Source organism: Myotis daubentonii, chromosome 6, assembly GCF_963259705.1.
Source record: "Myotis daubentonii chromosome 6, mMyoDau2.1, whole genome shotgun sequence".
In the NCBI taxonomy this organism is placed as follows: Eukaryota; Metazoa; Chordata; class Mammalia; order Chiroptera; family Vespertilionidae; genus Myotis; species Myotis daubentonii.
This window is the reverse complement of record NC_081845.1, coordinates 97344635-97355344: the sequence shown is the minus strand read 5'-3', so window position 1 is coordinate 97355344 and position 10710 is coordinate 97344635. Positions and strand designations below refer to the sequence as shown.

General features: G+C 58.0%; 3 protein-coding genes across 6 annotated transcripts; 1 reads left to right on the top strand and 2 right to left on the bottom strand.

Annotated features, from left to right (window-relative positions):
- Positions 1-416: 416 nt before the first annotated feature.
- On the bottom strand, positions 417-2323 carry C6H6orf47 (chromosome 6 C6orf47 homolog). Its single transcript, XM_059702408.1, has one exon. The coding sequence runs from the start codon at positions 1671-1673 to the stop codon at positions 783-785; it is 891 nt and encodes a 296-aa protein (XP_059558391.1). The 5' UTR covers positions 1674-2323; the 3' UTR covers positions 417-782.
- An 868-nt stretch (positions 2324-3191) lies between these two features.
- On the bottom strand, positions 3192-6212 carry GPANK1 (G-patch domain and ankyrin repeats 1). Of its 4 annotated transcripts, none has more exons than XM_059702398.1 (4): positions 5841-6212; positions 5531-5620; positions 4339-5020; positions 3192-3807 (listed from the first exon to the last, which is right to left on the bottom strand). In XM_059702398.1, exons 3-4 carry the CDS (start codon positions 4947-4949, stop codon positions 3363-3365), a joined length of 1056 nt encoding a protein of 351 aa, XP_059558381.1. In that variant the 5' UTR covers positions 4950-5020; positions 5531-5620; positions 5841-6212; the 3' UTR covers positions 3192-3362. The 4 variants fall into 4 exon arrangements, with proteins under 4 accessions (XP_059558381.1, XP_059558380.1, XP_059558379.1 ...); XM_059702397.1 differs by having other exon boundaries at positions 4339-5017; XM_059702396.1 differs by lacking the exon at positions 5531-5620.
- A 184-nt stretch (positions 6213-6396) lies between these two features.
- Positions 6397-10705, top strand: CSNK2B (casein kinase 2 beta). Its single transcript, XM_059702420.1, has 7 exons — positions 6397-6555; positions 7091-7173; positions 8393-8495; positions 9027-9142; positions 9477-9552; positions 9693-9882; positions 10493-10705. Exons 2-7 carry the CDS (start codon positions 7102-7104, stop codon positions 10581-10583), a joined length of 648 nt encoding a protein of 215 aa, XP_059558403.1. The 5' UTR covers positions 6397-6555; positions 7091-7101; the 3' UTR covers positions 10584-10705.
- Positions 10706-10710: the final 5 nt, after the last annotated feature.

The following is a 10710-nucleotide window of genomic DNA, read 5'->3' as shown; positions in this document are numbered from 1 at the left end:
CCACTCCCATTTCAAAACGCCCCCTGAACTTCCTACCACCTGAACCCCTAGCTGGGCGGCATCAGGAAGGACACTGCATGGCAGTTAACTCATTTTAGTGGTATATTTAGGATTCGCTGTGACAGTGATTTATTGCTGAGTGAGCAACCCCTAATCCCTGCAAGGGCCGCCTGCCCCTGCCCCACCCCTCCGGCCAGTACCAACTACACCATCCCCACTCCCTTTGACTCCCAGAAACACCCACTTCATCCCTGCAGGCTCCCTGTTGCCTGTGCACCCCATCCAGTCCCCAAATCCACCCACCTAGCAGCCCCATTCTACCCTAGATGTCCCAAGGTCCAAGGGACCCCTTGGGTCTCCCAACCACCCTCTTACCCCAGCCAGAGTTCTGTCTGTCCCTGGAGAGTCCTGAAAGGTAGAGAGGACCATTTAGTCTTTATTCTCCACCACAACATTAAAAAAAAAATAATATTTTTTGGCTTTTAAAACGTGAAGATGAGGAAAAAAACTTGAAGGTAGGAGAAATATAAAATCAAAAAGTAACAACAGCTGGTGAATTCAAGGGCTATGCCCCCACTGTCCATAAACCCAGACGCCCTGAACAGCTGTTCTCTCCCTGGGTGGGTGGGTACCCTCATACTCTGGGGTTTCTTCCCCATCCCTGAGGTCCCTGTGCTTACAATCTGGGTCATCCCCCCTACTCTCCTAAAGGCCACACTGTCTTCACCCTTGCTCCCACCCCACGGAGGGGGAGGGGGGGCCTGGTCACACCCACTCTGAGGTCACAGCCCCTTTCCTGGGTCTCCCCTCTGCTCCTCCCCCTCCCTCCCCAACTTATTACCCTCCAAGTCAGTGGCCTCCTCATCCCCACTTGGCTCCCGGAGGCTGACAGCCAGCACCAGAGCCTGTAGGAGACCAAAGAGGCAGGCAAAGTGCAGGGGGTGAGCAGTAAGTATGCTCAGCACGGCATGGAGCCCGTGCAGGGCAGCCAGGAAGGACAGGAGCCCATGCAGCCAGAGGCCCAGAGGCCCGCTCAGGCCCAGCATGTCCAGGGCTGCCCGCAGGGGCCGTGAACACAGTCCCAGCAGGGCCGAGGCCAGCAGCTCCAGCAAGTGCAGCGTCAGGTTGGTGGAGATCTGCAGACACTCCTCTGGGCCCCCCAGGTACTGCGAGGGAGCCCCTGCTCCCCCACCTGGTTCCCCCCGCAGCCAGCCCAGCAGCTTCTGACGGCGGCCAGGCTTCTCCACTGGCGCTTCAGGCCCAGGGGGGCTCAGTCCCCCTTCAGGAGGCACGTCAGACCTCCTGGTGCCACCTGAGTCCACAGGGTCCCATCCCAGGTGGGGAATGGCCTCTGCTGCCTCCAGTCTCCCAGACTCTTGAATGCCAGCACCAGTCTTGTCCCCCTTGAGGGAATCCATCCTTTTGCTCCCCAGTTGCTCAACTTGGGGCTCCCTGCTTGGTTGGGGAGCAGTCCCAGAACGACTCCGGGCCCCTGAGTCCTTCCTCTGGGAAGGCCCCACATCGCCCATGGTTTCTGGGGCGCTGTCCCAGTCGCTCCCTGAGTTTTCAGAGGAGCTATCCAGCCGTCTGGGTTCTGGGGTGGGCGGGTCAGGCCTGGGTTTCCGGCGGCTCCAAGGGCCAGGTAGCCAGCCACCCAGCCGTCGCAGGAACATGGTTGGAATGTGCAATGAACCCCAAATCCTGAGGCCGCGTCCTGGCACTGTTGGGGCTCAGCAGCACAGGAATCTGCTGGGTGAGTGCGTTCACCGCCCCACACACAAGATTTCCAAGTCTCAGGATCCGACCAGGCCTCCGTCACCCAACAGCGTCCTCCCTGTTTCCGGGTTTCTTCCCAGCAAACAGCACACCCAGTTTCACTCACCGAGGCCACCCAAGGTGCCCCCCAAACTGGAGAGGCGGCGCTCCATCCAAGAGGGAAGGAAGTGCTCCGATGTAGGGTCCTAACCTGCCGACTTGGGGAGCTCAGCGCTGGGAAGTCCCCTGTGGGAGGGTGGGGCAGGTGTCGAGAACCTCGCCAGCAGGTTCATCCCTTGGATTCCAGGGCTGTGAGTCCCCCGGGCGGCGGGCGGGCCCCAAGCGCGCAGCGGAGACGCGGCCTCGGGAAGGTCCGGCCACGACGTCCTCGGAGACCGCAGTCGCGAGCCCACGAGCGGGCCTGTCGGGGACCCAGGCGTCCGGGTGCTGTGGCGGCGGCCCCTCCAGGGCACAGCGTTCGGGCCGCGGCCTCCTGGAGGCGCCCGGAGCCGCCGAGCCGGAAGCAGCTGCAAGGGCGCCGGAGGGCCGGGCGGGGCGGGGCCGCCACTCGCGGGGAGGACCCTGCGGACGGCCCGCCCCCCGCGACGTCGATGCGCAGCCCGCGGCGTCCCGCCGTCAGGACCCGTGTCCTAGCCCCGGCCCCCCGTTTTCGTCGCCCGGAGGCCCCGGCGCCCGCGCTCCCAGAACGCGCCTGCCCTTTAGCCCCCGCCTTGGGTCCTCCCCCCACAGCTCGTGTTTGTGTCCGTGACTTCAGAGCCATGAGGAGTCTGGGACTCGTTCCGTCCCTCCCAGCGGATCTCACCGCCGGGCGCCTGGTATCCGCAGCACAAGGCAAAGGGGAGGATGGGGACGACAAGTGTAGACGAACAGCATACGCTTCCGCCTTCCCAGTAGGATGTTCCAGGTAGTGAAACACCGTGGCTTCAAGTTGAGATTTGAGAGGCCAGAGTACTGGTGCCAGTCAGCTCAGAGTACAGGCTGCATCATCTGAGGGCTTCCCACCACACTGGCCTCTTCCTACAAGCCCCTACCCACTCTCATCGCCCTCTTGGGGTGCTCTAGAAAAGGGCTAGGGCTGGCAGGGAGGTGAACCTATCATGCCACCTGGAGGGGCTGCCCTTTCTGGCTCAGGTGGGACTTGCATGTGGCCCCCAGACTCTGTGGCTTCTCCATAACAGCTTCCAGCAAAGTGAATAAAACGCACCAGGGGTGCTCATGGTTGAGCACCCCCATACACCAGATCACTGGTTTGATTCCCAGTCAGGGCACATGCTCTGATTGCAGGCTCGATCCCCGTAGGGGGCATCAGGAGGCAGCCAATGTTTCTCTCCTCGCTGTTTTTCTATCTCTCCCCCTCTACCCTCCTCTCTTTGAAATCAATAAATACATATTTTTAAAATAAAACACAAACCAAGTGAGATGATTGATTTATTTCTCAACTCTCAGCCCCTCTCTCAAAGGTCGGGCCTGTTGACCAAAATCTGAGTGTCTGGGACTTGGGCAGACACCGGGAGTGTAACTCAAAGTGCCCAGGTCAGATGCATAAGCTCAGACTTCAACAGAGTCCAGTGTCAGACTCTGCAAGGTCAGAACTCAAGGTTCATGTATGTCCTCAGATCCCGCTCCCAGGCTCTGTCCTTGTCCCTCTGCCTTCTCTCCTCCCTTCTGCTCAGTGTGGCTGCCTGAGGGGCTCTCTCCCTCCCAGCCACTGCCCGGGTATCCTGAGCCAGGAAGTGTGTGACTCGGGGTTGGGGTGCTGATCCGTATCCTAACCCTTCCTGATCTCTCTTGAGGACAGTAGGGATGGGGTTGACACGGCCCTTGCCCCAGGGTCCCAGACCCATTCCAGGCTCCCAGCCTGCCCTCAGCAGCAGCTTGAAGCCTGGGCTGGAAGTAGGCATCCCAAAGTGCAGACTGGGGTTCCGGAGGTCACGGGACAGTGACAGCAGGTGAGCAGTAGATGTGCAGTGGTTGGAGTCTTGGAAGTAGGCATCACACGTCTCACAGTACTGGGTGGACAGGGATTGGGACCTGCAGAGGAAGAAGAGAAAGGATTGAGGGCAGAGAAAGGGTGGAGGTGGGGGACGGGGGGAATGACAAGGTCCTTCCAGTCTTTCTAAGGAACAAATTGCCTTCCTCCCCACTTAGCAATGAAAGACCAGAAGGGGAAAGTTGGGTAAAGAGATGGTAACCAGAACTCGCAAGGAAGGGATACAATAGCTACAGTTAATATTTACACAGTGCTTACTATGTGGAAAGCTCTGTTCTAACACTTGACATATACTAACCCATTTAATCCTAACAAACCTATGAGAAAGGTGCTCTTATTACCACCATTTCTCAGACAAGGAAACTGAGGCACCTAGACTTTAGGTTGCTTGCCCAAGTTAAGCAGAGTTAGCATTTAAACCCAGAGCTCGTGCTCATGATCGTCCTAGTACACTGCCGTATCTATCTACACTGGGAGACGGGGAAGAGAACCCTTCAGCTCTTTGCTGGTGTGGAGTGGCCAGGAAGCGCAGAACACACTGAAGACGGGCATGGGCGAAGGCTCCCCCTTACCGGTTCCCTGGACTCCTCGTCTCTCCATGACTCTCTCTGACCATGCGGGCCACCTCAGGGAAGCCTGCTTCTTCAGCCAGCTGAGCAGCATCCCTGCCACCCAGCTCGCAAACTCCGACCCAGGCAGCTCCCCGGCCCAGGAGATAGCGCACAGCAGCCCCCTGGCCTGCTCGGGCAGCACACATCAGGGGGGTCCACCAGAAGGCATCCCGAGCATTGATATTCCCCCCAGCTCCCCCTGCCTCATGGGGATCCAACAGCCTTCTTAGTTCTGCCAAGTCCCCCTCCTGGGCTGCCCTCAGTATCCGATGAGTCATCTTGTCCTCAGCCTCAAGGGATCTCCTTTGACCGTGTCCTCCTGATGCTTCTGTTGTAGCCTCTCTCATCATTCTTCTCTTCTTCCTCTTTCTCTCACCGGCAGGTTCAGGTTGTGATCTCTGAGGTTCAGGGGTGCTGCTCTCATCTCCAATCAAGGCCTCATAGAAAGCCCGGGCCGCAGCCCCATCCAAGGTAGGCTCCAGCTCTTCAGCCTGTGACTGCTGCTGCCCATCTTTCCAGAAGTCACTGGGGTCAGTGGCTGGGGTGAAGGTGATGAGGGAGGGTCTGGACATGGCTTGGGAGAGCTTCAAAAATGAGACTAGGCAAGGGGAAGATGAGACCAGCAACCCACTCCAGAGACCTGCTGGGATGAAGGAAAGCAGCCTTAGAGTAAAAAAACCTCTCCCGCCCCAAAAGTGATGCCACAACCTAGATCCCTACTGGGCCTGAGGCAATAGATCATGTGGGAGAACAGGGAACCCTGTAGTAACAGGCCATGCCCAAGAGTAAAGGTGAGCAAAGACTCCATGAGGCAGCTGCTCAGAGGCCCTGCTTTCCACCCCCACTCCCAGCTTCATCAACAATAAGTAGTGATTGCCTCTCTCTGGAACTACTTCATCATCTGTAAGACAAACGGCTAAGAAAAGCAATCAGCCTGGCTCTTCAATCTTCCTCCATCCTATTTTGAGTGTCTATTTCGAGTGCCGTCTTCTCAGACAAAAACACCTGACACTTCTCCGAAAGCAGGAAGCAGATTTGGGGAGAGGCTGCAGTCGGCATCCCTACTGCAAAATGGCGCTACTCTAAGCAAAGGAGTTCACGTAATCAAATAGCCAGACTATTCGAAGACGCAAGCGGCGGGGAAAAAACCCACCAAGATTACTGGAGGACGCAGGCGTGCAGCAAGCGCCTGGTTTCCCGCCCTGGAGCCTTTCCAACAGAACTCACGCAGGGCGCCGCGTGCCTAGGGAGCGCGGGGACAGAGGCGGTCTGTCAGTTGGGGTCTTGCTTTTACCTAACGCCCCACAATGCCCTTCGCCTCCCTCAACGTGGCCCCCTGCTCTGAGCTCATTTTCTGGAGCTGGGAAACCACTCTCTGGGTTAAGAAAGGCCCTGGGAAGACGGAGGGAAACCTATGGGATGGCCCGGACTGGGAAATAAAATAACGTCACGCTGCCCCTCACCATTACTGCAACCAGGGTTCGAAGGTCGCACTTAGCGCCCGCAGCAGAAGGCCCCATTCAAGCCCTAAGAAGTACAAAGAGACGAACAGCAGAATGGCTGGCACCGCCTCAGGTTAGCGCACTAGGCCGCCCGGTTCTCTCACAGCCCAGCGCGGCCCACCCAGGTCCCTCAGCAAAATATGGGCCCCGTCGAGGGTCCCCAGAGCGCGCCCGGCGCGGGCAAAGGGTGGGCCAAGCAACTGGACGCGGCGTGTTCAGCCCCTGCGCAGGGCGCGCGGGGGCCGGAGGCCAGCCTCGTCCCTTTCCCCACCGCCTCTCGCCCCCGGATCCCGGGATCACACAACTATATTTCCCATACTTCCGGGCCCAGGAGGTTACCGGGCTTCCGCTTCCGGTGGCGCCTCGCTGCGTCCCGCCCCCAGCGTCGTCCTCAGGGGCCTCGCGACACCAGGGTCGTGCGCGAGTCACCTTGGAAGTCGTAGTTCGCCTTGCCCTGGTTTCGCCAGTTTCTCCCTCTCGGGAACTCTATCTCCCGGCGTCCACCGCGGCGCCTGACCCTTGGCGCTTGCGCGTTGCCCTCTTCCCCGCACTCCCGTTTACACCCCTCCACTTGCCTGCCGCGTTCGGGTCCGCGGCCTGCGCTGTAGCCGTCGCCGCCGTATCTTGGAAGTAGCGGCTCCCCTCCCCAACTCTGGTCCCGGCCCCCGTCCAGACGGTGAGTCTTATATGGTTGTCGCCGCGCCGAGTACCCTGTCCCTGGGCGCGGCACATGGGGGTCTCCGCGCCTCGCTATGCGGTGGGGAAGGAAGAGAGAGGAAGGAAAGGGTGGCTTGAGGGACGGAGGCGGGATGTGAGGAGACCCGCGAAGGGGACCTTGGGGCCACCCCAGGCCTTGAGAAAAGGAGGGGCCCAGCTCTCGCTTGGAAAGGATAAACTTGAAACCTTTGGGAAAGGCGCTGGGACCTGCAGAGACCGGCGGGGGTAGGAGCCGAGCCGGGGCCGGCCTCCGGGGGCGTCGGGATGTGGATAGGACGGGTAGGTCAAGGCCTGTCGGTTTCCGGTGGGTCCCCAAAGAGTCCTGATCTCAGAGAAAGGGGCTGAGGTGTAGATAAGAGGAGGTGAAGAGAGGTGCTCCAGAATCTGGGACCCTAAGGAACGGTGGCGCCGCGCCCTTTCTTCCCTGGTGGAGGCAGCGGGAGGAGGGATGTGGCGGAGCAGCGGAGCTTGGGTCCCACTGACTCTCTCTGCAGCTGACCTGAAGATGAGCAGCTCAGAGGAGGTGTCCTGGATCTCCTGGTTCTGTGGGCTCCGTGGCAACGAGTTCTTCTGTGAAGTGAGTTCTCCTGCCTTTCCTCCTGGGTCCCACACAGCCTGCCCAGATACTCCGCAGCCCTCTCACATGCCTCCATGGAAACTCGTTCCTGTGGAGGAGGAGTCCCCTCAGTGGCCCACGGCCGCCCCCAGCCCTGCCCCTCCAGCAGTGTAAGAGGGACAAGTGACGCTGTGTCTTTTGGTTGGTGGGAAAAGCCAAGATGGTAGTGCCTCTCCAGCGACAGCGGTGTGGCTCAGTTGGTTGAGTGCAGTCCCCTGCACGGAAAGGTCACCGGCGCCATCCCTGGTCAGGGTCCACGCCGGGTGCCGCCTCCATCCCTGGTCAGGGCCCACGCCGGGTGCCGCCTCCATCCCTGGTCAGGGCCCACGCCGGTGCCGCCTCCATCCCTGGTCAGGGCCCACGCCGGTGCCGGCTCCATCCCTGGTCAGGACCCACGCCGGGTGCCGCCTCCATCCCTGGTCAGGGCCCACGCCGGTGCCGGCTCCATCCCTGGTCAGGGCCCACGCCGGGTGCCGCCTCCATCCCTGGTCAGGGCCCACGCCGGGTGCCGCCTCCATCCCTGGTCAGGGCCCACGCCGGGTGCCGCCTCCATCCCTGGTCAGGGCCCACGCCGGGTGCCGCCTCCATCCCTGGTCAGGGCCCACGCCGGTGCCGGCTCCATCCCTGGTCAGGGCCCACGCCGGTGCCGGCTCCATCCCTGGTCAGGGCCCACGCCGGGTGCCGGCTCCATCCCTAGTCAGATGTGTGCAGGAGGCCACCATCCCTGTTTCCTTCTCCCTCTCTCCCTAAAATCAATAAAAACCTATCTAGGCCCTGGCCAGGTAGCTGGTTAGAGCATCGTCCTGATATGCCAAGGTTGGGGGTTCGATCCCCAGTCAGGGCACGTACAAGAAGCAAACAGTAAGTGCATAAATAGGTGGAACAAGAAATTGGTGTTTTACTCTCCCTTTCTCTTTCTCTCCCTCTCAAATCAAAACCTTTTAAAAAGTTTAAAAAGACATTTATTAAGTAAATAAATACATGTCATCTTGGGGTTCTTTAAGCCAAAGCTTTTATGGGAGGGGGTGTGTGTGAACTGAGGAGAGATTCAAGTACCTGTGCTGAGTTGGGAGGGGAATAGAAGCAGTTGTGCTGAGGATAAGGCATCAGTGGAGCGACTTGTCAGGTCAAAGCCAAGAATTCTGTTATGAGTTCCCTCCTCACCTCCACATCCTGACAGGTGGATGAAGACTACATCCAGGACAAATTCAATCTCACTGGGCTCAACGAGCAGGTGCCTCACTATCGACAAGCTCTAGACATGATCTTGGACCTGGAGCCTGGTGAGGCCCCCTCAGGGCTGTTTTGTGTGTGATGCTTTTTTTTTTTTTTTTTTAATCTTCAAGTCCCTGTTCATCTGCTTCTTGAATTTCTAAATTTCCTTTTGGTTTCTGACTCCCTTAACCCCAATCCCATACTTCATTTTGATCTCTCACCTGACTTTTGCCAGTTTAGTGACTTATACCACTTATGCTCATACTCTGATTCCATAATTCAGCTCTAGTCCATAATGCCAGTTTCCGCAGGGCTCTCCTTTTTGCTTCTTTCTCCTGCCTTGCACCTTCCGGGCTAGAGTTCCATCTTCCCTACTGATGTTTTTGCATTTATGTCTTGAGGGAGTTGGGAGGAGGAGAAGAAGGCAGAGGCTGGAGAGGTATGGAGAGAAGGTGGAGCTGCCTTGGGTTGGTGGAAGGGTCAGAGGCCCACATGATGGGTGGGGTGAGGCTCAAAGGTGGGTGTTGAGTAGCCAGCAGCTCCTGGGGATGGGCAGGGCACCTAAGAAAGCGGTAAGACAAGTGGTTGCCGTGTTTCAGATGAAGAGCTGGAAGACAACCCCAACCAGAGTGACCTGATTGAGCAGGCAGCTGAGATGCTGTATGGATTGATCCACGCCCGCTATATCCTCACCAACCGAGGCATCGCCCAGATGGTGAGGCCTCTCTGCTTGCACTTGACTCCTCTGAGGCAGGAAGGGAAACAGGTTCCTGCAGCAGGGAGTCTGGCTGAGGAGCGCCTCAGAACCTGGGCCTGGGAACTCGGTCCTGATTGGGAATTGTGCTGAAGGGGGTTTTTTCAGGAAGGGAGGTGTGACCTTGGCTGGAAGTGGTTAGAGACTCTTCCTCAGAATAAACAGTGAATGGCTGATGGTCTGAGGGCCTGCAGGAGGAATGGGGACAGAGTGATAGGGGTTGGGCAGAGGAAGGGATTCCCCTTCTCTTCACACCCCCTTGCCACCCCAACGCTTGCCATTTTATTCACCTCAGTTGGAAAAGTACCAGCAGGGAGACTTTGGCTACTGTCCGCGTGTGTACTGTGAGAACCAGCCAATGCTTCCCATCGGTGAGTGTGGAAAGGAAGGAGGACAGCACATGGCAGGTCCTCTGGGAAGGAGTTGGGGCTCAGCAAGTTGGACCCTGTGTTTGGGAGTGAGTTTGGGCACGGTCAGGGGAGCCTGCATGCTGAGCCTGCCTGTCTCCCAGGCCTTTCGGACATCCCAGGGGAGGCCATGGTGAAGCTCTACTGCCCCAAGTGCATGGACGTGTACACACCCAAGTCCTCGAGGCACCACCACACGGACGGCGCGTACTTCGGCACTGGTTTCCCTCACATGCTCTTCATGGTGCACCCCGAGTACCGGCCCAAGCGGCCTGCCAACCAGTTTGTGCCCAGGTAGGGAGCAGGGACAGTCACTGAGGGTCAAACGAAAGGCCCGGGACCCCTAGAGGGAAGGGAGGACTGGGCATGGTCCCTTTTTGAGGCCTGCTTCTCCCAAAGCTAGGGCTCTCCTTGCTGAGGGACCTTAGAAGAGTTCTTTGATTGCCTGTGTCTCAGTTCCCTTGTCCATAAGTGGGATGCTGATGGTACCTGCCTGGCAGGGTATTCTTAAATATGTGAAGTGTTTAGAATAATGTTTGGCACTTAGAGCACCATTTAAACAACAGCTGTTCTTGCCATCACCTGGGATGTTCTGCCTTTGCGAGCAGATCCTCAGACCACAGTTCAAGTGTGGTTTATCTTCCTAAGCATCATCTTTACTCTGGTGGGGGGCGGGGGGTCTCAGTTTTATGGTGAAGCAAGTAGTGATACAGACAGTCTAGAATTTGAGTTTTAATGGGTATTTAAGATACCCAAATACTCATGTAGGGAGGAGGTTGGGAACCGCTGCCCTTAAGCACTGAGCAGGCCCATGGAGGAGCTGGGTGGGGAGATCGGAATGTAGGCTGCTGGCAGGGCTGCATGTGGCTCACCTGCTGTCTCTCTGACCTATTCCCTGGCCCAGGCTCTATGGTTTCAAGATCCATCCGATGGCCTACCAGCTGCAGCTCCAAGCCGCTAGCAACTTCAAGAGCCCAGTCAAGACGATTCGCTGATTCCTCACCCCCATCCCCATTCCTTTGCTGCCACCTTGTCAGCAACCCTCTATGGTTTTTAGTTTAAATTAAAGGAGTCATTATTGTGGTGGGAATATGAAATAAAGTGGAAGAAAAGGCCATGAGC